This window comes from Aegilops tauschii, chromosome 7 (genome assembly GCF_002575655.3).
Source record: "Aegilops tauschii subsp. strangulata cultivar AL8/78 chromosome 7, Aet v6.0, whole genome shotgun sequence".
Taxonomy (NCBI): domain Eukaryota; kingdom Viridiplantae; phylum Streptophyta; class Magnoliopsida; order Poales; family Poaceae; genus Aegilops; species Aegilops tauschii.
Genome location: NC_053041.3, coordinates 122108637 through 122135859, shown reverse-complemented (window position 1 = coordinate 122135859; position 27223 = coordinate 122108637). Strand labels below are relative to the sequence as shown.

Below are 27223 nucleotides of genomic sequence, written 5' to 3'. Positions count from 1 at the left end.
AAGAATTCTTTTGAAATCCGTGAACTTTTCTTTGAATGCGTGAACTTTTAACGAAATGAATGAATGTTTTTCAATTTTAGAAAATTTTATCAAATTCGTGAACTTTTTTATCAAATTCATGAACTTTTTCAAATCGATGAACTTTTCCTATTTTGCGAACTTTTATCAAATTCATGAACATTTTTTGTCAAATTCATGAACATTTTTCAAATCGTTGAACTTTTTCCAGTTTCATGAACCTTTTTTCATATTCGTGTACTTTTTTCAAATCAATGAACTTTTCTTAAAGTTGTGAACATTTCTTTAATCTATGAATATTTTTAGGCACTTTTAGGCTTTCAATGTGGGCAGAATCCCCAAGACCGATAAGTTCGGACGTCATCTGTGTTAGACTCCGGCAGCCTGAAACCACCCAAACCCATCGGAACCACCCCGCACCCTCGGACGATGCTCAAGCCTTGATGGACCTCTGCCACTCCACCCAGCTGCCTCTCCATCAAGCCGTCATCGTCGGATCCATCACTCGCCCTTGGACCATGCACCCCAACCGTTGTCATCCATGTCGGACACATGGCACGACAAGTGTTCGGTCAAATACCATAATTCTTTTTTTCACGTCTTCGTTGTATAGTATCAGGGAAACACGATGGGTCTGGACAAGGAGTACTTTTACAAGGAAGAGTTCATGAGTTCTTCTTCGTCACATGATGAGGAGGAAGACAATGAAATGGCAATAATGATGGCGTCTTGAAGAAATGGAGAAGGCGAAGGAGCATGTTCTCGGCTCCAAGGGTTCAATGCCAGGATATCGAGTGTTGAATAAATTGAACTATGTTATTTGGAAACTTTATATTTGATTGAATATTTATATTTGAACTATTGTTGCATTGAAATAATTATTATTTGAATTATTATTGCATTCTAATATTAACCTTAGAACTATTTGAATGTTAGGAGAAAAATGAATTCAAAAAAAGATAACTTTTTATCAAATGAATGAATGTTTTTCAATTTCAGAAAATTTTATCAAATTCATGAACTTTTTTTTATCAAATTCATGAACTTTTTTCAAATCGATGAACTTTTTCCAATTTTGCAAACTTTTACCAAATTCGTGAACTTTTTTGTCAAATTCATGAACATTTTTTTGAAATCGTTGAACTATTTTCCAATTTCGCGAACCTTTTTTGCATATCCGTGTACTTTTTTTAAATCGATGAACTTTTCTTAAAGGTGTGAACTTTTCTTTAATCGATGAATATTTTTTTGAATATTAAAAACCGCCAATCATATAACCAGACTGCTCTATTATATAGGCAAGCTTCCTGGCTCCTTCTGTGTAACCACACGAGGGGGGACTAATACCACGAGCAACACAGTGGTGTGCTGCCTATAGGTATGTACATGCAGGCTGCCATAAATAGCTTAGAACAAGTTTAAGCCTTGCGTGCAAGTGATCAGCTTGGCCCGTGGAATAGACGTCTCCGCTACACGCGCGCTAGTCGCTATATGTGGCAGAAATTTTCCAACACCAACTCAAAAAAATCAGAAAAATGGTTTTTTGGGTTTTGATATCGGTTCGGTCTTTAGTTTGTTGTTTTTTGCCCGTCCCTATCTCCAAGGAGGAAAAAAAGTTCTCAAAATTGAAAAACATTCATCGATTAGAAAAAAGTTCATGAATTTGACAAAAAGATCATGAAACTAAAAAAAGTTCATCATTTTGAAAACATGTTCATGAATTTGAGAAAAAAATCGCGGATTAAATAGTCTATTCACAGGAGATAGCCCTACTGGGTCGGTCCATTGTCTCGCGTGGAAACAGGGAAAATAAAAAAACAGTTTCAAGTACCTGTTTAAATTATGATTTTAAATATATTTTTCCTATCATGGGCATGCCCATCTGCTGGCAAAAGTTGAGGTCATTTCATGAATGTCCAAAAAAGCACCATGTTCAACGAAGGGTGTTCAGGTAGGTCAGAAGTCTCCGTTTGAGAGCATGATGTTTCCCGACATCCTTGAAATGTCCTAAATTTCTCCATGGCCTTGTATTAACAAAAAGTTGAAAAACGGGAACATATTTTGAAATTCCAAATCATTTTCTAAAATTCTAAAAAATACTTTAAAACAAGAACATTTTTTGGTATTTCAAACAATATTTCAATTTTTAAACAGGTTCCAAAAAGAATAATAAAGTTCAAAAAGAGATAAGTCAATAACCAAAAAAAGAGAAATTGTCGCTGTTTCGCATAGGCGGCATTGCACGCAGCAAGTCAGATAGGCCAGCCCATTTTACGAATAGCTAACGTGCACAAGACGCCAGTTTTGGGAACCTTCCAAAATGTTTCTGAACCGGTTTTCTTACTGTTTTTTATTTCTTTTTTATTTTTAATTTTCCTTTTGAAATATGTTTACAAATTCAGAAAAATGTTTGGGGTTTCCAAAAAATGGTTCGGAATTTATAAAATTGTTCCTATTTTTAAAATTTTGTTCACAAATTAAAAAATATGTTCAGGAATTTCAAATAATATTCACATTTTAAAATTATGTTTCTAAACTCAAAAAAATCGTGTTTTTCAAAATTTGTTCTCAAGTTTGAAAAATGTTCATGATTTCAAAAAAATCTTGTTTGAAAAATTCAGGTTTTTTAGAATTGGTTCCTTTTCGAAAAAATGTTCCAGAATTTTAAATATATTGTTTCAAATTTGTCCTTGCGTTTTTCTAAAAATGTTCACGTTTTTAAAAAAGATTCAGAATGTTTTGAAAATACTACTGTAATCATTTCGATTCGCTATAGTATCCAGTCTGGTCTGCTGTAGTACCTGGTTCGGTCGCTGCAGTACCTTATTTAGTGTCCTTATACATTTCGTGCTTTCTGTTATCACCAGCGGTAGCATAGTCGAGTGGCAAGCACTGTAATCACGAGGACGAGGTTATGAGGTCAATTCCTCATGCAAACTCGCACCTTTTGTCAAGACTGTTAGGTCGCTCTTTGAAATAGCCAGTGGCCTCGCGCTTGGTGGGTCGGCCCAGTCATGCGTGGTGCCCGTGCATCGTATCGGCGCGCTCGGTCGTACACAAGACGCATATCAGAGGTCTAGACGCGGGCGACATACTTTAAAAAAGATGATCATGCCCTTTATTATAAAGGAGTATGGGGTAATCTCAGCCGTCGATGTGTTTAGGGGGGTGTATTGAAGCAGAAGTAAACAATAATTAGCATGCATAGCTCTAGCGTAGTAGATGAACCGAACATCATCATCGCACATGTAACAGCAAACATATAATCACATTGTAGATTGGAGTACGTCACATGGACTGATCGTTTGTAGATGAAGTAGTCGTAGTTGACGCAGAGGCGATGTTGTTGATGACGATGTTAACGAAAAACAGTTGGAGCAGACGTTTGTGGGCGCGCGACAGTGCCAAACCTTGGAGGTAGACAAACTGTGATAAAAATTGCAAGAAGTCACGTGAAGCGCTTCCCAAAATCCTAATTCACCCTCTCTCAGTTCAAGATCACAAGGGCGGGAGTTTTCGGAGAACTGCTCCCACTTGCAGGTGCACGCTAATGTTCGAGATGGAGTAGTACGATGGCGACACAAACAATGAGAGGATAAAAAAAATTCTAACTCGATTCTTGGTGTGTATTTGCCGGTGGCCGATAAGTCATATGTACAGGAGAACGCACACGGTCTTGTGTCGCGACCATGATGCAAATCCAAATCGACTAGGCTTTCAACTCAAAAACTTATTGGTCAAGGTTCCAACCCAAAAACTTACTAGTCAGGAAACCAAAAACAGGCACAAGAAAACCGTGCTTCTGCAAAGCCACAGACCAAATTTCCGCAGACCATTCATGTCGCATGTCGCATGCCCATGTCTAGTGAGACAGCGTGCACGTGTCAGTGTTCTCTTTCTCTTCTCATACCCATCGCTTAGTGGAGTGGAGAGACTCCAGGTATAACTTGGCCTCACACCACCTTCATTTCTGGGATAGGACTAAAATCACACCTTTAATCTTGTCATTTATTCATGAGCCTTTATGATTTATTTGAATTTATCTATTGGACCAAGTCCAAACATTCTACCACGTTAGCTTTTCTAACGAAAAAAACATTGTATAACACGCTCCATCATCTTTGTCCAGAGTTTTCTGTAAGAGATGGTTAGATGGGTTGCATTTGAGTTGTGGGTTGGCTCTTTGGTGTTTTGTTTTCATGTCTGTTACGAAGGAGGAAAAGAGTTTGATGTCCCCTCGAACAAAAATAGAGTTTACCGCTAAAGGTCGAGTGTGAAGAAAACCGGCGACTCCTATCATGCTAGTCCTCCAGTTTATGTAGAAGTAACGAAAATAAGTCTCACCTTTCAGATAAAGAAGTATGATATGATATAAATAACATGCATATGCAAGCATCCAACAAATAAAAGCTTGTGTGTGTGTGTGTGTGTGTGTGTGTGTGTGTGTGTGTGTGTGTGTGTGTGTGTGTGAAAGAGAGCACCTAAAAGCATGGTTGGGTAGAGGGTGTATTCACTCTTCGGGTGTGTGGGCAATTTGACATATTGTAGTAAAAAATTAATCCATGATCTCAAGCGGATACCAGTACGCTTGCGCTTGATTAATCAAAGATGTATGTATAGGTAATAGATGCGTTTCGGTAACACTGTGCAGAAGAGAAGAATCTGAACAACCTTTTTAACCAAAAAACTTGCGACCCGCTTTATAGATAAAGCATAATCACTAAGCATAAAAAAAAAATAGTTCATATCGAAACGAGGAGAAGCACGTGAAAAGAAAAAAGTAAACACGTTGTGGGCAGCAGCACTTCAAGCCCCAAATCCAAAAGCAGTAGAACTACAATCAGGAGCAGCTTCCACTACTGCATAAAACGAGAGAGTTTGTAAATCGCATTATAACCATAATCTTACTTTTCTTATACTGTATACATTGGTGTCCAAATTAACGTATTCGGCCTCACAGCTATTGTCAACTACCAAAGACCGTACAAAATCAGAAAAAGAAAAAAAATCAAGTTATTTTTGTGAGAAATAATTTTTTTAGGATTGACACTTTTTTTTTAGATATGGCGATATGTAGATGGCCCTTACCGCCTTACCATAAATTTTTTTTTTTGAGGGTATACCGCCTTACCGGGTATTATGACGGTGGCAGTTGCATCATTCTAGGCCCTAGGAGATCAACATTCACGGCCACGGCTTCTACTGGGCCGCAAGTTTCGGCCCGCTCCCCTGCGGTATATACCGAAACCGCGATCGCACTCTCCAGGTCCATCCAGCGCCCCTCCCTCCCTCCTCCCACCAAGTGAAATCTGAAAAGCCCTAGCCTCCCCTCCGCTCCCCCCGATCCGCCGCCGCCATGGCCGCTCCCGCCGTCGCCGCCGCGCCGTCGGCCCGCAAGGGCGAGACCTACACCGACACCAAGCGCCGCGACGACGTGCGCGGCGCCAACATCGCGTCCGCGCGCTCGGTCGCCGACGCGGTGCGCACCTCCCTCGGGCCCCGCGGCATGGACAAGATGATCTCCTCCGGCGACCAGGAGGTCATCATCACCAACGACGGCGCCACCATCCTCTCCCGCATGTCCCTCCTCCAGCCCGCCGCCCGCATGCTCGCCGAGCTCTCCCGCTCGCAGGACGCGGCGGCCGGCGACGGCACCACCACCGTCGTCGTCATCGCCGGGGCCCTGCTCCGCCGCGCGCAGTCGCTCCTCGCGGCCGGCGCCCACCCCACCGCCGCCGCCGACTCCCTCCACCGCCTCGCGGCCCGCGCCGTCCAGGTCCTCGAGGGCATGGCCATCCCCATCGAGCTCACCGACCGGGACTCCCTCGTCAAATCTGCCTCCACCGCGCTCAACTCCAAGGTCGTCTCCCAGTACTCCGGCCTCCTGGCCCCGCTCGCTGTCGACGCCGCCCTCTCCGTGGTCGATCCCGCCCACCCGGAGCTTCTTGATCTCCGCGACATCCGCATCATAAAGAAGCTCGGCGGCACCGTGGATGACACCGAGCTTGTCCGCGGCCTCATCTTTGACAAGAAGGCCAGCCATGCTGCCGGGGGGCCATCTAGGATCGAGAATGCCAAGATCGCTGTCATCCAGTTTCAGATCTCACCGCCCAAGACTGATATTGAGCAGAGCGTCATCGTGTCAGACTATGCGCAGATGGACCGCATTCTCCGTGAGGAGCGGAATTACATCCTAGGGATGGTCAAGAAGATCAAGGCGTCTGGATGCAATGTCCTCCTCATCCAGAAGAGCATCTTGCGTGATGCGGTGACTGAGTTGTCGCTGCACTATCTCGCAAAGGCCAAGATTCTGGTGGTCAAGGATGTAGAGAGGGACGAGATTGAGTTTATCACCAAGACTCTCAACTGCCTGCCAATTGCCAACATTGAGCATTTCCGTGAGGATAAACTTGGGTATGCTGATGTTGTCGAGGAAGTGTCTGCCGGAGATGGCAAGATTGTCAAGATCACTGGCATCAGGGACATGGGGAGGACCGCAACTGTGCTTGTCCGTGGGTCCAACCAGTTGGTTATTGATGAGGCTGATCGCAGTCTCCATGATGCCCTCTGTGTCATCAGGTAATGTTACATCCACTGAAACAATCTTCTGTGTTCTCAATTGTAGGCCTGCTTTTCTTGGTCAATTTGAGTATGGTGACTTTTGTGAAGTCTTATTGTTAAACGATGTGAAGTAACTTAAATATGCACAACATGGTTGAACAATTGTTAATTATAGTCGATTAAGATGATAGGATCATGCTCCTAACTTTCTATTGGATCTGTTAATAATTTCAGTAAATTGTTAAGCCATGTAAACCAACATCTGTTCTGCTATAATAAATGTTTATTTACATGTTGAAAGCAACATTGTTTTAATTAGTTTAACACACAAAAATTGTTTTAATTAGTAAAACGCACAAAATTTATAGGATCCTTGTGTTCCTCATGCTTCAAGTAAATCACACCCTGTCACGTTGCTTGCACATATACTGTCATGTTTTCTTTCTGCCATTATCAACATGGTTTCCTTCTGTTATGTTGCTTCCACATACACCGTTGGAGCAACTTCCGGAAAAAATAGCTATGTTCCCTTTGACCTATATATATGCTGTGGTAGACGTGCATGCCGGCAGGTTATGATGTTTCTAGTTCTAGCAAGATGGCGAGAAGTAGAATGTAAGTTGGCTAGTAATTTTAGCTTGCGCTTAGTCAGCTAGTTGTACAATCTTGAGTTGCATGTAAGTTAGAATATATCAAAGTCAATTTGGCTAGTCATGCGAAGCAATAGTTAGCTGTTTGAGATTTAGCTGTAAAATGTCAGCTTGGTAAAGTTTGTAGTGGGTTTAGGTCTGTTTGCAAGTCCTAATAAAAGGACCTTATGTCCTCGTAATACAAGATTGTTGTAGTGTATAAGCTTCAGACCTCCAGTTGTGTGCGTGTTTATGTGAGAAACCAGGTAGTGTGTGCATCATATCCTTTAAAAAGGAAATTGTAGTGAGAGCTGGTAGCTAGCTCCAATGCTTTTTACTGCCTTTTGTAACATTGGTGTGGTATATCAACATGGTTGTTTTGGATATAACATTGACTGCCTCATCTTATGCCTGTGAATTTCAACACTTCCACAGTAGTAGGCCTCGGTTTGATCAATGCATGGCAATTTGTGGGTGCATGCATCAGTTCATGTTAAGTCTAGATGTGAGAATGTGTATGTTGGGCAGGCGGGTTTACCTTACAACTTCTGTTGATTCATAATTAGATGGTTGCTTCTGAATTTTACTGAAGTAACAACTGCTTGTAGTACATGGTTTTCCATGATCTTTTTACCCAAATAAGGGGGATCTGGCCTCATGGTCTTCATGGCCTTGTGGGCATATAAGTATAAAGATAAGTTCCATGCCATGTATAGGCCTTGAGCGTAATTTGACATGTATCCTCATGAAATGATTATTCTTGCTCATGGTGTATTTCAAGCTTGTGCATCATTTTGTGGTATTTATGGCGTTGCATATATTATATGAAGCAACTTAGTACAGTACTACTTTTAGCTTGCATTGTATTATTTCTTCGGTGTTCTGATCCTGTGCGTGCTTACTTTTATGAAGGTGCTTGGTGAACAAGAGGTTTTTAATTGCCGGTGGTGGTGCTCCAGAAATAGAAATGTCAATGCAACTGGCTGCTTGGTCAAAGGAGCTCCACGGGATGGAGAGTTACTGCATCAAGGAGTTTGCTGATGCACTTGAGGTCATCCCTTACACATTGGCAGAGAATGCAGGGCTCAACCCAATCGCCATTGTTACCGAGCTAAGGAACCGTCATGCCAAGGGTGAGAAGAACACGGGCATCAATGTGAGGAAAGGCCAGATCACAAACATCCTGGAGGAGAATGTCGTGCAGCCGCTGCTTGTGAGCACGAGCGCCATCTCGCTGGCGTGCGAGTGCGTTAGGATGATCTTGAAGATTGATGATATAGTCACTGTAAGGTAAAGCCCCTAGGGCGGATGATCCTTTTTAGGGCTGTATTTTTCTGTGTGGGGGTGATGACCACTTTGGCCTGCCTGGTGCTATCTGGCTTGTTGTGTTACGTAGGTGCACTGAGTTACAATTTTATTTGTGAACGGTGGCTCTTTGATGTGTTATGATTTTGTGGCTTTGGTGTTTGCTCTAGATATTGATGTTGTATCAGTAAGAAGCATCCAACATTCTCCAGCAACAATATGCACAATTAACTCTAAAGCGTAGGTATCTAGCAGGATTTGTTTCTCGTGTGAAATGCCTCTTGAGATGTTTGATGGAATGCCTGCCGGGGGCCTCTTCTCAACTTCGTGGGCTATTTGGGATCGATTCATGCCGAGTTAGTTCTGTACTTCTGTGCACGAATCTGATTGATTTCTTATACTCGTATCTCTCGGTCTCCCCTGCTGATTTCGGACCTCAAATCAAGTAGGGTTATAAAGTTTTTGATTTGTTTGCTGAGAACACAATGTCTGATGATAACTGATGCACATTTATTTAATACAAACTTCGGCCCTTCCATTTCTTGCAATCACACGGTTGGTGGTGCCGTAGCTCAAATGCACAATTGGTTCTTCCCCTTTTTGTCATGTTTGGCAAATCTGTTGCCTCGCCTCACAAACAAGAACTCCGAAGTGCCAAGTGCTGATCTGAAGTAGGAGGAAGTGAAATCATTCAATGATTGTTCGCTTGAAATCCAGATTTTTTCTTTCCTTGGTTGGGCATCCCGCCATTTCAACCGCCTTGGTTAGAGCCGCTCGTCCGGCAAAGGCATGCCTCACAGCAAAGCATCGTCGTTGTCCTAGTTGATGCAGTACCGATGACCATCCTAGGATGTCCGTGGCAACACGAAGCACCGGCCAACGCCCTTAGAGCCCCGTCGCGGAGTCGCTTGTAGCACGACGTTGTAGCATGGCGCCCGCCTCCGTCGCAACACAACTTCAGCACCGGAAGCATGTTCTCGTAGTACCGATCGATGGTCGCCCTTGGAGCCCCATCGCAGCATGGCGTCGTCGCTTGTAGCATGACGTTGCAGAGCCGGCCGCCGGCCGCACTGGGAGCACCACTCCCCTCTCCACCCTCGCCGCATCCGTGTGGCCTCCTGCAAAAGCTCGCCGCCGAGCGCCGCATTGCAGCACGTGCAGACCGAGCGAGCAGGCTACCAACCTGCAGACGGAGAGGACAATCACCTGGCAACGGCTGGAGGGGGTTGAAGCTCGCCGCACGATCCTGCGAACCCAATGGCGTCCGAGGTGGCCCAAGGAACAACCGCGTACACCCGTCTCAAATAAAATCGTTTTCCTATGTTTATCCAAACTTCATTGAGTATCTGTCGTTTCTGTGTTCAATACAATTGAATCTGAATTGTGGTGTTTGAATCATGGATTTGTACATGGCTGAATTTTGTGCATAGTGCCGCGGATGATCTTATCATGTGAAGATGAACTAGGATTCCAAAACTGAAACTCAGCAGGAGCTGTTCTGAAAAGTTTGAGAAAACAATCTTAAATATAGAGTTATGTCCATGTTTTTCTACCCACGACTAGTTGAGCGGGTTTGGGCATTCTCAAAAGAAAAAGTTGAGCTGGTTTGGGCACTGAACACGAACACGAACACAAAGAAGTGGATGCCCACAAATGCCCATATCCATAGGCAAATTTACCCTCCTTAGTCCTGAGTTAGATTACCTATAAGCCGACAACAAAAATTTCAACAGGTGTGAAATTGCCATGAGCTTATTGAGCCGTATATAGGCAAGTACTCGATTTGTATAGTTACAACACATCTAAATTGTAGATGTGGCATATGACATTAGTTACTTCTTATAAATATAGTCTTCACAAAAGAAGATGCAAATACGTTAATTATAATATTTATCATGGAATCGGGAAAATCCCAGTCTTTGAAATACATGAAACTATCAAATACAACCAGAAGAATCGGGAAAATCCCAGTCTTTGAAATACATGAAACTATCAAATACAATCAGAAAGTTGTCATCATGGATACAAAGATCTACACAAATACATAAAGCCTAGCTACCTAGGCTTGATTTACAAACTCCCTCAAGGGTTTTTCCAACTGTTTCATGACAGCCTCCCATCCTGCATGGGTCGGGTGCATGTCATCCCAATAGAAAAATCTATTTGAATTGTCGCACACAGTGTACAAAAGCTCCGCAGATGACTCGCCTTGCTGTCCGCAGTAACCATCCGAATCCAAACTCTCGCAGCACGGCGATAGTTTGCGCTTGAATTGTTTAGACAACTCTGAGCCTTTACCTACGATTAATGCACATGAAATTAAGAATGTTCAGATAAAGTAGTTCAAGTATACAATCAAACCCCCATCGAATTAGATTAAGATAATTCTAAAATAATGAGACAGTTTTGAATGCATGTAGATACATACCTGCCACATGATCCACAATATTGGTGAAGGCGGTGTACACGTCCACGATGTAGACATTCTTCTTTGATGTCATAACTTGTTTTAGATTATCGTTATGGAGTGATGCACCCAAGTTTTCAAAAATATCACACGTGGTGTAGTTGTTGGTTCGGGTGTATGATGGCGTGCAACCGATAGGGTGCAAGTTATTGACAAGAACCTTTGTCACCCCGAGCTTCAACAATTGATCCACATTAGCCGCAATCTCTTTTGTCACCTTCCCAATATAAGCATTAATCTACATCGCATACACGAAAATCATAAGTTAGTAAGATGCACAAACAAATTAATTGTTCAAATTAGTGTACGCATATATACATTGTGCGTTGATATGATACTCACATCGTTGGGGCTACTTAGGCCGATGACGCCGGTGCCTGCATAGTCGTTGCCAGAGAAAGCCACGAGCGCTACAGAGTGACTCAGTTGTTTCTCTGTGATGGTCCCGTCCTTGACCATCTTCCTGAAGGTGTCGACCTGTTTGGCGAGGACGGGGACCTCGTGCGATGTACTCTGCAACACACCTGCACCACCAGTAGCGAAGGTCATGCCAGACGGGTCGCAGGTTTTCTTGGCCGTGAGGGCATGCGCCGGAGGGGCTTCCTCCAACCCCAACATGGTTGCTGCAAGTTATTAGTGAAGCAACGAGTACGATAGGGTTAATTACGATGCACCGGGGATTACATAGTACTTTTTTTTTATGGTAATATAACATAGCACTTACCGATGAAATCCGACTGGATTTTATAGTTTGAGAAGCGGCCGGACGGAGTATTCGGCCGCGGAAACCCGTCGGCATCGACGTAGTTGGAGCCATAGGGGTAGGCCCATTGCCGCGACATCTGGGTGACGGGGTCGGTCGGAGGGAGGTTCCCGTTGTCGGCGAAGTCATCCCCAAAGACAAAGAAGGTGGCGCTCGACGGCTTCTTCTCATGACCGCCGGTAGGCGCAGGCCGGGCCTCCACGCCGTTGGGATTCAGAACGAGGAGGACGAGGCCGAGGACGGCCGGAAGAAGCTTCATCGATCCCGGCTACTACTGCTGGCCAACTCTTTCGCCAACGAAAAACCGGGAACTAACGTAAAGCGCTTGTCTGCGATGCTCGTACACCATGGCCTGGCCCTCTCTTCAATTTATATAGTATGCTCGTACACCACGACCGGCAAAGCAAGTCCAAGTCGGGCTTGCGGCCACGACCGGAGTCGGACACGGATTGACGGATACGACTCATGGACGGATGCCATGGGGCTCTCTCGGGTTTTCAGTTAACCTCCGCGACATCCAGCCTCAACTGCTGCGCCATAGCTTGGGCCACCCCCCTGATCTCGTCGGACACCATGGCCTCCCTCACCGTCCTCTCAACGACGCTTCTGTCGCAGACGTCCTTCATGTCCAGCCCCGTCCTCCACACGGCGCCCACGAAGCGTGGAGCTGGTCGTCTGGACCATGTCCGGCCGGAGCGCCCAGAGGAAGGCGTACCCAGTAGCTACCAGGCCGGAGAGGAACTCGGTGAACTGCTCGTGTGTGATCACCGCGCGGCTCCCCAGGCTCACGTACACGACGGACCGGTCCTCGTGGCCATCCAGCCACGCCATGCACCCGTCGTCCTCCTGCCACAGGCTCTTGCGCTTGCGGCGAACCTCGACCTGGCGTGCAGTGGGCCTATGGCGAAGACATCGCTTGTGCGCGACACAATGTGAGCGAGCGCTGGTTGCTCCAGGACGCGGCGGTGTTGAGTATGAGCGCACATGCCTTGCTGGAACGAGCGGTGACCTCGGCGAGCTTGAGCATCCAGGGGTCCTTGTGGCCTTGTTCAGCGTACTAGTAGTCCCGAGGAAGATCTCGGCGTCGGAGGAAGCCCTCCATCCCTGGAACGCTGCACACCGGGTCGTCCGCAGGGAAGGGGCTCTCGCCGAGCTCGCCGAGCTTGGGCATGTACAGGAGTGCCAGGTAGCTCCAGGCGCCGTGTGTGGCGAAGGCGAGCGCCGGGATGCCGAGCTCCTCAGCGATGTCGATGGCGAACGGCATGGTGCCATCGGCAACAACGCATGTCACCGGGGCGTTGGCAGACAAGAGCAGAGCACGGTACGCGGCGCTGCTAGTCGTGCACATGGACTCCAAGAGCTCCAAGAAGCTGCGAGGGTGGTCGTCGGGGAGGCCGTCGGGGATAGAAAGCAAGCGTAGGCGAGGCGGCAGAGGCGCCTGGGCAAGGTGGCGGAGGTTGTGCTCGGTGTGGAGGAAAGTGACTTGGACGCCGGCATCGACGAGAGCGGTGGCGAAATGGAGCATGGGGTTGATGTGTCCCTGCCTTGGCCATGGGAACATGAGAACGTGCACCGCGGCATCCATCACTCCGGCGAACGGCAGATCGCCCAACTCGCAGATTTGATGGCAGCTCAGGCCGGCGTTGCTCAGAGTTCCATAGGCCTGATGAAGGAGGAAGAAACCATTGGCAATAAGAACAATCCAAATTAGAAGTGGCCTCCAGTAGCATCTTTCCAATTAGCTGTATTTGCCTTGGTACCACACAGACACACACGGTTGGTCCTATTTGCACTATTTGAGGTACCGTGTGGTAGACACACTATTTGGACTATTTCCACCCACCGACCCGTGGGTGTACTGTACTGTGACTCTGTACATGTGATCGAAATTATTTTGCCATCTTCTCCTTTATCATAGTTCTTCTCAACTGATCCAGGTGACATATACTCCCTCTGTTCCTAAATACTACTCCCTCCGTTTCAAAATAGATGACTCAACTTTATACTAACTTTAGTACAAAGTTAGTACAAAGTCGGGTCATCTATTTTGGAACAGAGGGAGTATAAGGCTTTTTAGAGATTTTCATATGGGCTACATACAGATGTATATAGACGTATTTTAGAGTGTAGATTCACCCATTTTGCTCCGTATATAGTCTATATTGAAATCTCTAAAAGACTTATAGTTAGGAATGGAGGGAGTAATTTATACGTACCCACTCTTTGGCGTTCCAAACACGTTTTGCACTTAGTGAGTGGTGACAAGCTGAGTTCTTATCCAGGTGAGATGGCAGCTTTGCGTTGGTTGCTATGGCTACGTACAAATGATTTTGTGTTTAATAATGTGATCTGTTGCAATCCATCACGGTATGAATTATGAAATAGCTAAAACTAACCAGATTCAAATGCACTCCGGCTACATAAGTTGGAGCACTAACCTTTAATAGATTATAAGCCAATAACAAAACAAATGGTAAAGAAGCAAGAGCGTGTGCATGTGATTTTAAGTTATGCTTGTTCAGTTGTTCTTAGAGCTGCTAATTGCTTAGCTTCTTTAGTTCCAGGTGGAACAAATAAATGGACAATATGAGATTTCCTGGACTACTCCATGTTCATTAGCTAATATTGTTTGCAATCATTCCTTCAGTTCTTTGGAGATGAAACCAGATTATAATCAATATGAAACATATATATGAACATCAGTACCCCAACTAACCTGATAATCCCTGAGAGCGACTAAAACAAATGACGGACCCTCATGGCGGCGACCTCCTGATGCCTTCTTTGCCAGCAGCATACTTATTGATTGAACTTGGATGGTCATGTAAATCATGACCTTGGAACAGCAGACGTCCAGCCTCTTGGAATCAGAGTGCCGTGACCATGACCCTGAAGGAGAATTCAGTAAGTCCAAGTTTAAAAATCCTCACTGAACATTCAGTACAGTTTAATCATGGGACCCTACAAGATGTAAATGATACAGAAAGCCCAGGAACACCCCAGGCACAAAGGAAACTTAGAGAGCAGCCTGACTGAAGAAACCATTGAGAAAGAATATGAGAAGTTTCATGTCATCACAGTGACACATACAGAGCACCCAGAGCTTGGCCAGACTTGCAAGGTTTGAAGCGATGGCACCAAAGTTTTCTCACTCACCAATTCCTGAAGGGAAGTCTCGAGCAAGTAAGTGTTAATACTTAATAGCAGTAGAGAGTCATCGTGACTAGAAGAGGGCAGCTAATGAACTTAGTATACGGAGATTCAGAATAGAGATGCATCAGGTTTGAAGCAATGTTTCCCTCAAAATACAAATATACTTTCTGAATTTGTAGAAGCACTTTTGAAATTTTGGACAGAGTTTATAAATCTTCAAATAATCTTTGCACATGTGTGCTTCTTGAAAAACGGTCAATTCATCTAGAACAGTAAATTTACTTTGCAAAAGAAATTATTTCAGAGAATCATGGGAGCAGCTAAAATTTGCAAACAATAAAGGGGGGAAATATTCTCAAACTGAAAACCTCAGGGTCATCTTATAGTCATCTAATCAGCACACCAAAATCAACTGACTGAAGGGAGATTTGCCCTAGATATAGATCTTTAACATGTTGAGTACACAACCCAATTCGTCTGCCATTTAAACTCCCATGAATTGATGATGAGAAACCTGTCCTCCATCCTGGAAACCGCTGTTTCTCCTTCACATGAATAATGTACAAACTTGGTGATGAAGATTGGCAGCCCATGACAAAGCAGTTGAATTTCCGGGCAGCCCATGACTAAGAGGCGCATAAATCTTAATGGCAGGATCATCAGGGCAGGTATACATTGATTCCTGATTCTTTAAGCTGGACAACCGTGCTTCTGTAGCAACAGTTTCTGATGAGATATAATCTTTAGCCTGCTTCTGAAAGTTGTTAAAAGCATCTCTGAGTTCCTGCGGAAGTGCTGGTTCAGCAATGTATTTTGACAGGAGCACCTCCTCATTAGCTTCATTTTTGGCATTGATGTCCTGCATCCATACCTTGAGTAAAGTTTTGAACCAATGGTCTGTCTTCATGCCCTCTTTCCTAAATTGTGCAATGTGATCCAGCAACGGAGTACTAAGACGAAGTGACTTGATCTCAGACTCCTTTACCCTCCTCAAACCATATGCCAACCACTTCTTTCCTAACCTAAGATACATAGCATCCCATATCTCTTGCTTCTAACAAGCAAATAAACGAAACCTTCTCCTTCAACTCGTGAACAGTTTTCAGTGCAGCACTTTCTTTTGTTGCGGCCTTAACTATGGTGCCAGCAAACTGCAACCCCCGGGAGTTGTTTTTTACTGGTACAAGACACAATCCATCATCAACTTTCAGGTAAAGTGATTTGCTTAGGTAATCAACAACTTCAGACTTTACAGTTTCTGCTATGTCCCTGGATCCCACAACTGCAACAAAAATCTCATCCATGTATCTGCAAGCATATAATCTCATGTTTGGCTGGCCCTCTGTTTGATCTTCATTATTTAGATCCCTGTCCTTCATTTGACTTCTAAACCAGAGACGCAGCTTGGAGCCCTGGTTGTCTGCAACATTTTTTGCCCCTGAAAAAAGGCCTTCATATTTCATGCAAATCCTAAATACTTCATGGTCAAAACTGTCAAGATATATATTCATCAGGATTGGTGCAAGTACTCCTTCTTGTGGAACTCCATGGCCCTTGGGAAACCCTCCAAATACCAAATTGATCACCTCGGCATCAAACATATCTTGCATGAATGCCACTAACTGCTCATCAACAATCTTTTCCTGTATTTGGGAAATAAGCTTTAAGACTACATTACTGTCTACCTCCTTGTACAAGGGGACAGTAAAGCACCAATCTGGAACCCTTTCAGTGGATATGAACCTTAGAGCTGAGTGATATCCTCACCCACTCCGACAGCCATGTGATATCTTGGAGAACTGAGGTCTGTAAACAACCTCAAGCACCACCCTAACTGCTTCCTGGATAACTTTCAAGTTGAGACGTGGAAGAACAATGCGCTCTCCTCCTTGCCTCTTTGCCACTACTGAGAAAGAATTCGCAGTGATATCAAACTCTCCTCTTCTGACCTGCTCCGCCAATGTGATAAAGCAAACATCGTCCCTTGCAGACGCCAGATCGACATTAGAATTCAGCCGGACAATGTCATAAGCATCCTCCAACGTATTGGCACTAGCCACCACCTTGCCCATGAGATCGTAAAACTTGCCGTTCAAATACTGCGCCTTGACCCTCTTTTTTATCTGGAGCCCAGCCAGCCTCTTGCGCTCCATCCGTGACAGGGGCTTCCGCTGCCTCTGAGCAGCAACGGTCGACTCCTTGGCGAGAGCAGCCAGACTCTTCGCCAGAGACACCGGCGGTTGCTGCGATCCGGCAGCGCTCTCCGCTGCATCCTCGATTCCGTCCAGCAAGAAATGCGCCTTGTAACGCCGGAAGCACGTGGTGTAACGTCCTAGTTCAAAAAAAATGCAAAACGCAACATTAGCGGCACAATTTTTACTACGTCACAGGAGCGGGCGTTGGGATGTCGGATAGGTCGCGCACCTTGCTGTGGTGGCCGGTGACTGGAGATGCCCCGGAGGAGGCGGCTGCGGCCAGGAAGGACATTGGATCAGCTGCCCTGGTCTAGCGGTGCATTTGGTCGAGCAGGTAATGTGCACAGGAAGACCAGCGAACGGCGGGAGAAAGACGACAGGCGAAGTCCCCAGTCGGTGCTAGATGGGGCTCGACCACCGGCTCCGAATACCGTACGTCTGGTTCCCCTCTAGCACCGGCGGTAGATACTGCGGTGGCTGCGCAGCACCACCCAGTCAGGTGGCTGGCGGGCAGAGAGCGGTGAGGTGGCTACTGGTCCAGGCAGCCCGACGGCAGAGCATCCAGCGTCCGATGGGCAGGGGCATGCAATGGGAAGGCTGTGTAGCGGCAAAGGCCAGCGGCGCAAGACGGCAGTCCGTGCGGCGCGGGCGGCGTAGCAGCCGAGCAAGCACCGTCAGTTGCCAAACTATCTCAAGTTTTAAGGCCAACTCCACCGCACGACCCAAACGGAAGTCTGGTTTGGCCGGATTTTATTTCTTTTGCGGCGGCAATGGATTTGGCCATGTTCGCGTTTGTCCGTTGGGTCATGGATGCGCTTAACGCGCGGCCGCATCCCAAATCATGTTCAGGGTGGACGTGATTAAAAAAAAAAAAAAAAAAAAACGCCTAAAAAAGTAAATAAACACAGTTAAAAAAACTTAAAACATATTTAGGGGTCATGGTCAACGGCTCAATTTCACGGTCCACTTAAACGGCCCAGTTCCATAATTAATATAAAAACAAAATAAAAAAACGCCGCCCGCGCGCTCCTGCCGCGCCCGTCGATACCGTGGCCATGGCCGTCTTTAGTGGCCGCCGATGTCGTCGTCGTCGCTGACGAGGTTGACATAGTCTGGCGGCGTTCACAGGTGGGCCGGCGGCCTTGGTGCACGGGGGCGGCATGGTGGAAGGTGGCAGGTGCCTGCACCACCTCCTCCCGCGGCGAGGCGTCCTGCTCCGGCGACCGCGGCGGCGTGGGGCACCAGTTCACGCTCCCCACGGCGGCAGCCATCTGCTCTGCAGTGCACGACCAGCTCCACCCCTGGCCCGCCAGGCCCGGGTGGAACGCGGCCACCGGCGGCTCCTCCATCACCTCCTCCTTCGCACCATCTCCAGCTCGGGGATGGCGACGTCGCCGGCCGCAGAAAGGGCCGTCATCTCCTCGAGGCCCTCCCATTGGTGCTCGTCGTGCGTGTGCATGGAGTCCTCCAGCATACGCGCCATGGGACGGGCCTCCTCCTCCGCTGTCATGCGAGGAGGCGGTGGTGGCGATGGAGATGGCGACGGCGACGGCTTGGGCGTCAGGCCGCGCACCCGCGTACGCCTGCGCGCCTGGGGAGCAGCTGCTCGGTGCTCACGTGGCCGCCGCGGCCCCGCCGACGTGCCGATGAAGAAGGACGCCCGCCGCATGTCGTGCTCATCGCGGGACCAAGTGTCCCACAATGGCGAGTCGGGGGCGTACCTCTCGTCGTAGTAGAGGTCGTCCGAGAGGAGGCGGCGGCAGCGCTCGATCTCCTGGCGGCGCGCACGGCCACTCAGCGGGACCGGCGGGATCGGCACGCGGTCGGCCGACAAGTGCCTGTGCCAGTTGTTGGGGAGGTGGACGTCGCTTCAGGGTAGCGGCGTCCTCGTCTCCCAATAACGGCGGCATACGGCCGCCCGATGTAGTGCTGGTCGCGCTCGCCGGCGGCCGTGGGCGCGATGGAGAACGCGGGCGGCGCGGGGGCCCGACGCGGTGGCGATGCGGGTTCCTTCTTCTTCACGGAGCCGCGGCAGCGTCCCGACGAGGAGCCAGCCTCGCGGTCGTGCTTGCCTTTGCGGCCATAGTTCCATAGCCCCGTGGCCGCGGGCGGCCGACCGGTGAGTTCGAGGCTAGGGTTTGGGGTCTGGGGTTGTCGGGTTTTGAGGAGGCCGCGGGGTGGAGTGGGGCAGTGTGGACGACGACCGGTCCACGGGTTCCCATTTAAGAAGGACCGCGACCGTTTGCCTAGGCGGATGACAGGCGGGGACGCTTGCACATGCGCATTGATGTGGGCGGGTGGGAGGTAGGTGGCCGCCTGCCACGCGGTCCCGACGCGGACGAGGCGCGTGTCCGTTTGGTGTCCGCCGCGACCCAAACCCGACGTAAGTTTGCGCTCGAAATGGGTCGGCCCGGACATAAAACGGACCAAATGGGTCCGGGCCGTCGCATGCTGGGCTGTCTCGTTTGTCCCTATTACCCCAAACGGACGGGGCCGGACAGAATGGGATCACGCGGTGGAGTTGGCCTAAACTATCCGTAGTGGTTAACTGGGAAACTGCTCCTTTCACCGCCTGATTTAATCCCAATTTTTTATAAGAAAATACCCTTGCATATTTATTCAGAGAAGTATTACAATAGATCAGTCCACCTATCAATCTCACGTACGTATTCGCGAAAAGAAAAACAGATCAGTCCACTCCACAATCAGAAATACAAACTCGACACAGAGCAGAAAATGTTCTTCGTCGATTTCTCTGACCGAACATGGCGTCATGGTCGAACTTTCAGGGAGAGGAAAAAAAATCACCACGCTACACATTTTGTCATGGACTCACTCACTTAGAGCATCTCCAGCTGCGCCCCCAACCGCGCCCCCAAGGGCCATTTTTTGGCGCCGGCGTCCAATAACCGATCCAGTCGCGTTCCCAGGAGCCCGTTTCTCGTCGGTTTGGACCGAAACTGACGCCAGGGCAATTGGTTTTCGAACGAATGGCGGGCCGCCGAGTCAGTGACCCCTTGCCTCGTCGTCCTGACAACGCCTCGGTTTCCTACGGGGAATCAATGCCAAGGCTGTCGCCGGTCAGCCTTCCATTGATTTCTCACGGGGGGCGCGGTGCGGCGACGCGCCCCCTCCCGCCACGCATACAAACAACGCCGCCTCCCTTGCCGCTATATAAAGCAGCACCTCCCTCGTCGGGGACGCACCCGCCCGCAGCCGCCTCTCTCCCCGTGCACAATCGCCGCCGGCGTACTCTTTCCATCGCCGCAGACGATGGGTGAGAGGTTCCCCAACGATGCGGCGGCGGCCAATGGGTTCGGCCGCCGCTCGCTACACGAGTGGGAAGCCCACCTCCTGCATGAAGCAAACATCCCGGCGCCTCCCGACATGCGCGCGCCGGGGCAGTGGAGGCTCAGCGCCGGGGGCGTCCCCGTGCCCCCGCTGCTCGTCGTCACGCGCCCGACTACTTCAACGCCGAGGTCGAGCGTGCGTGGCCGTCGCTGACAGAGGAGCAGCGGGCCCGCCCGAAGTACGCCGCCGGCAACCACACGGCGTGGGCGGCCTACTTCGAACGCCGGCAGGCGGAGCGGCTGGCCTCCACCAACAACGCACCAGTGGTGTGGGGGACCAAGAACAGCGACGGCCGCCGCCTGTGGTGGGGCGCCCCCGGCCGCACGGTCCACGCCGTCCTCGAACACCTCGAGGGCCGCAACGAGCTGCCGTTCACGTACCCTGCCGCCCCAGCCCCCCGCCGGAGCGACGGCCAATAGATGCTGAGGAGGACCGGCTCCTCTTCCTCCTCCTCCCACTCCTCCAGGTCGCTGGCGCTCTACAGCATCAAGGCCGAGCCCGCGGAGACGCCGCTCGACCGGCGCACCCGCAGCGCCGACATCGTCATCAACGAGGGCGCGCCTCCTTCTCGGCTCCTCCCCGCCTCGTCAAGCCGAAGACGGAGCCGGGGCTCGCCGCCGTGAAGACGGAGCCAGGGCTCGCCGGCGTGACGACGGAGCCAGGGCTCGACGACGCGGCGGCCATGAAGTGGGCGTGAGAGGACTGGGCGCGGCTGGAATTGGAGCGCCAGCGCCGCGCCCTAGAGGAGATCGCCGCTCGGCGCCGTGGCCGCGACGAGGGAGGCATCGTCGTTCTCTACGACAGCGACGACGACGCGCCGGCACCGGTCCGCCGGGGTGACTCCGGGCAAGGGTCCAGCAGGGGCGGCCGCGTGAAGGAGGAAAAGGACGGCGGCGACTTCGCCGAGTTCAGCGAGTTCTTCCTGTAGTCACGGCCTTTGTTTTATTTAGTAAATTTTAAGTCGCCTATGTAAAAAAATGTTTAAGTTGCCGAAGTTTATCCTCGTTTGCCGAATTATAGTCGAATTTCTTTTCAAAAAAATATATTTAAAAAAGCCTTTCGGGGGCGACCCTGGGGCCGGCGGCTGGGAACCTGCTACCTCTTGAGCTTGCATTGGTTTTTCCCTTGAAGAGGAAATGGTGATGTAGCAAAGTAGAGTAAGTATTTCCCTCAGCTTTTGAGAACCAAGGTATCAATCCAGTAGGAGACAACGCGAAAGCCACCAAATACCTGCACAAACAAACATCAACTTGCACCCAACGCGATAAAGGGGTTGTCCATCCCTTCACGGTTATTTGCAACATGAGATCTGATAGAGATGGATAAACAGTAAAGTAATGTTTTTGGTATTTTTGGTTTATGGAACGGAAAGTAAAAGATTGCAAAAAAAGTAAGTAGGAAACTGAAATTGTAGGTCGGAAACTTATATGATGGAAAATAGACCCGGGGGCCATAGGTTTCACTAGAGGCTTCTCTCGAGATAGAAATTATTACGGTGAGTGAACAAATTACTGCCGAGCAATTGATAGAAAAGCGCAAAGTTATGACGATATCTAAGGCAATGATCATGAATATAGGCATCACGTCCGTATCAAGTAGACCGACTCCTGCCTGCACTTACTACTATTACTCCACACATCGACCTCTGTCCAGCATGCATCTAGAGTATTAAGTTCATAAAGAACAGAGTAACGCTTTAAGCAAGATGACATGATGTAGAGGAATTAACTCAAGCAATATGATGAAAACCCCATCTTTTTATCCTCGATGGCAACAATACAATATGTGTCGATTCCCCTTCTGTCACTAGGATCGAGCACCGTAAGATTGAACCCAAAGCTAAGCACTTCTCCCATTGCAAGAAAAACCAATCTAGTTGGCCAAACCAAATCGATAGTTCGAAGAGACTTGCAAAGATATCAAATCATGCATATAAGAATTCAGAGAAGATTTAAATAATATTCATAGTTAAGCAGATCATAAATCCACAATTCATCGGATCTCGGCAAACACACCGCAAAAGAGTATTACATCGAATAATCTCCAAGAACATCGAGGATAACTTTGTATTAAGAATCAAAGAGAGAGAAGAAGCCATCTAGCTACTAGCTATGGACCCGTAGGTCTGTGGTAAACTACTCACGCTTCATCGGAGAGGCAATGGTGTTGATGTAGAAGCCCTCCGTGATCGAATCCCCCTCAGGCAGGACGTCGGAAAAGGCCCCTAGATGGGATCTCATGGGTACAGAAGGTTGCGGCAGTGGAAACGTGGTTTTGTGGCTCCCCTGGAAGTTTTTGGGATATTTGAGAATATATAGGCGGAAGAAATAGGTCGGTGGAGTCACGAGGGGCCCACAAGGGTGGGGGGCGCGCCCTACCTCCCTGGCGCCCTCCGACATTGTGGCCACCTCGTGGTGTTGGGGAACGTAGTATTTCAAAAAAATTCCTACGATCACGCAAGATCTATCTAGGAGAAGCATAGCAACGAGCGGGGAGAGTGTGTCCACGTACCCTCGTAGACCGAAAGCGGAAGCGTTTTATCAACGCGGTTGATCTAGTCGTACGTCTTCACGATCCGACCGATCCTAGCACCGAACGTACGGCACCTCCGTGTTCAGCACACGTTCAGCTCGATGACGTCCCTTGTACTCTTGATCCAGTTGAGGCCGAGGGAGAGTTCCGTCAGCACGATGGCGTGGCGACGGTGATGATGAAGTTACCGACGCATGGCTTTGCCTAAGCACTACGAAGATATGACCGAGGTGTGTAACTGTGGAGGGGGCATCGCACATGGCTAAAATCAATTTGTGTGTTCTAGGGTGCCCCCCTCCCCACATATATAAAGGAGGGAGGGGAAGGCCGGCCAGCCCTAGGGGGCGCACCCAAGGAGGGGGAGTCCTACTAGGACTACTAGTCCTAGTAAGATTCCACCACAAGGGAGAGAGGGGGAAGGAAGGAGAGGGAGAGGGAGTAGGAAAGGGGGGCGCCGCCCCCTTCCCTTGTCCAATTCGGACTACAAGGGGGGGGGGGCGCACGGCCTGCCCTGGCTGCCCTCCTCTCTCTCCAACAAGGCCCATGGTGGCCTATTAGTTCCCCCGGGGAGTTCCGGTAACCCCTCCGGCACTCCGGTTTTACCCGAAACTATCCGGAATACTTCCGGTGTCCGAATAACATGGTTCAATATATCAATCTTTATGTCTCAACCATTTCGAGACTCCTCGTCATGTCCGTGATCTCATGCGGGACTCCGAACAACCTTTGGTCCTCAAATCACATAAACTCATAATACGAATCGTCATCAAACGTTAAGCATGCGGACCCTACGGGTTCGAGAACTATGTAGACATGACTGAGACACATCTCCGGTCAATAACCAATAGCGGAACCTGGATGCTCATATTGGCTCCTACATATTCTACGAAGATCTTTATCGGTCAAACCGCATAACAACATACGTTGTTCCCTTTGTCATCGGTATGTTACTTGCCCGAGATTCGATCGTCGGTATCCTCATACCTAGTTCAATCTCGTTACCGGCAAGTCTCTTTACTCGTTCCGTAATGTATCATCCCGCAACTAACTCATTAGTCACATTGCTTGCAAGGCTTATTGTAAGGGCATATTTATCCCGAAAGTGTTTTGGTGATTGATGACAATGCTTTTGCGGACTAATCGTGTGCCATGAGTTTTTCAGACGTTTCATCGCTAGGCACAAGACGGTTTGGTGCCCCTCGAAGACTATTGAAGACGGCGTTTTTCTACGTTTCTTTTCGGTGGAGTTGAGTCGTAGGAAAGCCATACTATTAAGAGGGGGTCCGCTTCAGAAAGGTTCGGGTGGAATCATCACGTACACGTTTCCTTCCTATACACCGCCTTTCCCCTTGCGCTTTGGAGCATCCTCCGTTTTCCTCATTTCTATGCAGAGAGAAGAATTCCTAGTGTTGCTGTTCTGGGGCATGCGGTAGTACTACTCCAGGGAGCCCTTGCGGTAGTACCGTAGGCGCCCGCGGTAGTACCGCTTCTACGGAGCTGTACTACCGTGGCCTCAGACCAGATTCAGCAACTCGTGCGGCTGTAGGAGCGGACGTAAATTTTTACGCCCGCGTCCTACGCGGTAGTACCGCCCCACGTGCGCGGTAGTACCGTGAGTCCGGGTCTGGCACAGCTACATGAGCGGAAGTAGGGGCGGATGTAATTTTTTACATCCGCTCCCTGCGCAGTAGTACCGCATGCCATGTGCGGTAGTACCGTGTCGGATTTTTGCATCGATTGTTTTTCAGCGGAAGTTGGCACGGATGTATTTTTATTCATCCGCACCCTTCCCAGGCTAGGCCAATCCTGCCTTGCGGTAGTACCGCAAGGAGGAGCGGTAGTACCGCTCCCGCGGCAGTACCGCCCTCAGCCTCAGCACTTCAGGCCTGTCCTAGTTCCTGCTGTAGCAGCGGTAGTACCGCGGTCGGTCGCGGTAGTACCGCGAGGCCTTGCGGTAGTACCACTTTTCCTGGGCGGTAGTACCGCAGGTCGCGGCTGGTTAAGTGGATAACGGTTGGATTTGGTTCTCCACTATATAAGGGGTGTCTTCTTCCTCTAGTTGACCACCTCTTCCAACCCTAAGCTCCATTGTTGCTCCAAGCTCCATTTTCGCCCGATCTCTCTCCCTAGCCAATCAAACTTGTTGATTTGCTCGGGATCGTTTGAGAAGGCCCTGATCTACACTTCCACCAAGAGAAATTTGATTCCCCCACTAATCCCTTGCGGATCTTGTTACTCTTGGGTGTTTGAGCACCCTAGACGGTTGAGGTCACCGCGGAGCCATAGTCCATTGTGGTGAAGCTTCTTGGTGTCGTTGGGAGCCTCCAATTAAGTTGTGGAGATTGCCCCAACCTTGTTTGTAAAGGTTCGCTCGCCGCCTCCAAGGGCACCAATAGTGGAATCACGACATCTCGCATTGTGTGAGGGCGTGAGGAGAATACGATGGCCCTAGTGGCTTCTTGAGGAGCATTGTGCCTCCACACCGCTCCAACGGAGACGTACTTCCCTTCAAAGGGAAGGAACTTCGGTAACACATCCTCGTCTTCACCGGCTCCACTCTTGGTTATCTCGTGCCTTTACTTGTGTAAGCTTATTTGTGTTATATCCCTTGCTTGCTCGTGTGCTTGTTGTTGTTGCTGCATCATATAGGTTGCTCACCTAGTTGCATATCTAGACAACCTACTTTGATGCAAAGTTTAAATTGGTAAAGAAAAGCTAAAAATTGTTAGTTGCCTATTCACCCCCTCTAGTCAACTATATCGATCCTTTCAATTGGTATCAGAGCCTCGTCTCTTTATTAAGGACTTTGTCGTCCGAAGAGTATGGTTGACGTCGTAGACGGTGTGGAGGAGCACTCCGGTGCGAATCCGGTCTCGCCTACGGGAGATGGGGGAACCGCGGTCTCTCGTGAGGAATTCAATGTGGCTTTGGACACATTTAAAACCTCCATGACGACCGAGGTTGAAAACATGTTTAATAAATTCATTGAAGGGCTTAAACTTTCCACCGCACCATTGAAAGTGGGTGATCCCACTAACAAGGTGACGGATGCTAACTCCGACAAGGGGGAAGCTACTAGTGAAAAAGCTCCTTCTTCTAGTGGTAAGAATGGTACCGACATCTTTGCCCATGTGGAACCTCCACTTGTTTATGGTGGACCGATTCCTTCTACTCATTTGAATCATGCCGGTCCTCCCCCTAAGATTGTGAAAAATGAGGACTTTGATTCTTGGGTCTATCGGTTTAAGCATCAGTTAAATCATGTGAATACTAATCTTTGGAGAATCATTGAAGAAGGTTTCTATCCGCATGACCGAAGCAACTTCACTCCTAGAGAAGCCGCAGATAATCAATTCAATGAGAATGCTCTCTTCATCATCCAAGATGCTATTCCACCTGAAGATCTTCCTCACCTCCGGCCCTACGCCATGGCCAAAGATGCATGGCACCAAGTTGTTTCCCTCTACCGGGGAAGCGCAAGCATTCAACGCTCCAACTATGAAGTGGTGCAAGATGAAGCCGATGAGTTTGCAATGAAAGAGGATGAAGAATCTCGTGAGCTTTATCGGAGAGTAACCAAACTCGCGGTTTCACTCCGAGATCATGGAAGCAAGGACACGGATGACAATTGGATCAAGCGGAAATTCCTCAAGGCAATGATGCCTTACCATAAGGCCATGTCCTCCGTCATTCGTCAACGACCGAACTTCCACACTTTGTCCTCAAGTGAAGTGTTGGATGAGTTTGTGGCTATGACCATCTTGGACAAGACCGCCGACAATGCGGTGCTTCGCTCTCAAAGGGAAAAGAAGCCCAACCTTGCATTGAAGGCCAAGGTTTGTGTTGAAGAAGAAGAAGGAGAGGAAGAAGAGGAAGGCAATCCCGAAGATACAAAGTATGCTTATCATGAACACATGGCTCTTGCTTCAAGGCAATTTTGGAGCAAGAAGAACTCAAGGCCCAACTTCAACAAGAGCAACTCAAGTGGCATGAAGGTCAAGCAACGTGTGAGGACTTGTTATAATTGTGGCAATGTGAGCCATTTTGTTGCGGAATGCCCGTATGAGAAAAGAGAAGACAACGGTGGCAAGCTCATCCGAAAGGACAAGGCCAAGTCTTTCTCTAACAAGAGCAACTTCACCAAGGAGGCTCCTCCCAAGGCATTGGTGGTACAAGAAGAGTACAATGATGATGATGATGATGATGAAGATGGTGAGTCGGTTGCCATGGCCTCCGTTGCCATTGCAAC

The 27223-nt window shown here is 48.5% G+C and overlaps 2 protein-coding genes and 1 pseudogene across 2 annotated transcripts; 1 reads left to right on the top strand and 2 right to left on the bottom strand.

Annotated features, from left to right (window-relative positions):
- Positions 1-5283: 5283 nt before the first annotated feature.
- LOC109776184 (T-complex protein 1 subunit delta) lies at positions 5284-8751 on the top strand. The gene is made up of 2 exons (XM_020334839.4): positions 5284-6597; positions 8121-8751. Exons 1-2 carry the CDS (start codon positions 5375-5377, stop codon positions 8500-8502), a joined length of 1605 nt encoding a protein of 534 aa, XP_020190428.1. The 5' UTR covers positions 5284-5374; the 3' UTR covers positions 8503-8751.
- Positions 8752-10386: 1635 nt separating this feature from the next.
- On the bottom strand, positions 10387-13447 carry LOC109776183 (GDSL esterase/lipase At5g03600-like). The gene is made up of 4 exons (XM_020334838.4): positions 11705-13447; positions 11323-11603; positions 10942-11218; positions 10387-10811 (listed from the first exon to the last, which is right to left on the bottom strand). Exons 1-4 carry the CDS (start codon positions 12000-12002, stop codon positions 10573-10575), a joined length of 1095 nt encoding a protein of 364 aa, XP_020190427.1. The 5' UTR covers positions 12003-13447; the 3' UTR covers positions 10387-10572.
- LOC109776182 (uncharacterized) lies at positions 12801-18440 on the bottom strand (annotated as a pseudogene).
- Positions 18441-27223: the final 8783 nt, after the last annotated feature.

Bases quoted from the DNA above. Each gene is read 5' to 3' on its own strand.
- LOC109776183 (XM_020334838.4), bottom strand. From the start codon at position 12,002: ATGAAGCTTCTTCCGGCCGTCCTCGGCCTCGTCCTCCTCGTTCTGAAT. The intron at 11,219-11,322 runs GTGAGTATCATA...TATGCGATGTAG, and splicing joins GCCTAAGTAGCCCCAACGAT to ATTAATGCTTATATTGGGAA. The intron at 10,812-10,941 runs GTATGTATCTAC...CATTAATCGTAG, and splicing joins TATTGTGGATCATGTGGCAG to GTAAAGGCTCAGAGTTGTCT.
- LOC109776184 (XM_020334839.4), top strand. From the start codon at position 5,375: ATGGCCGCTCCCGCCGTCGCCGCCGCGCCGTCGGCCCGCAAGGGCGAG. The intron at 6,598-8,120 runs GTAATGTTACAT...ACTTTTATGAAG, and splicing joins GATGCCCTCTGTGTCATCAG to GTGCTTGGTGAACAAGAGGT.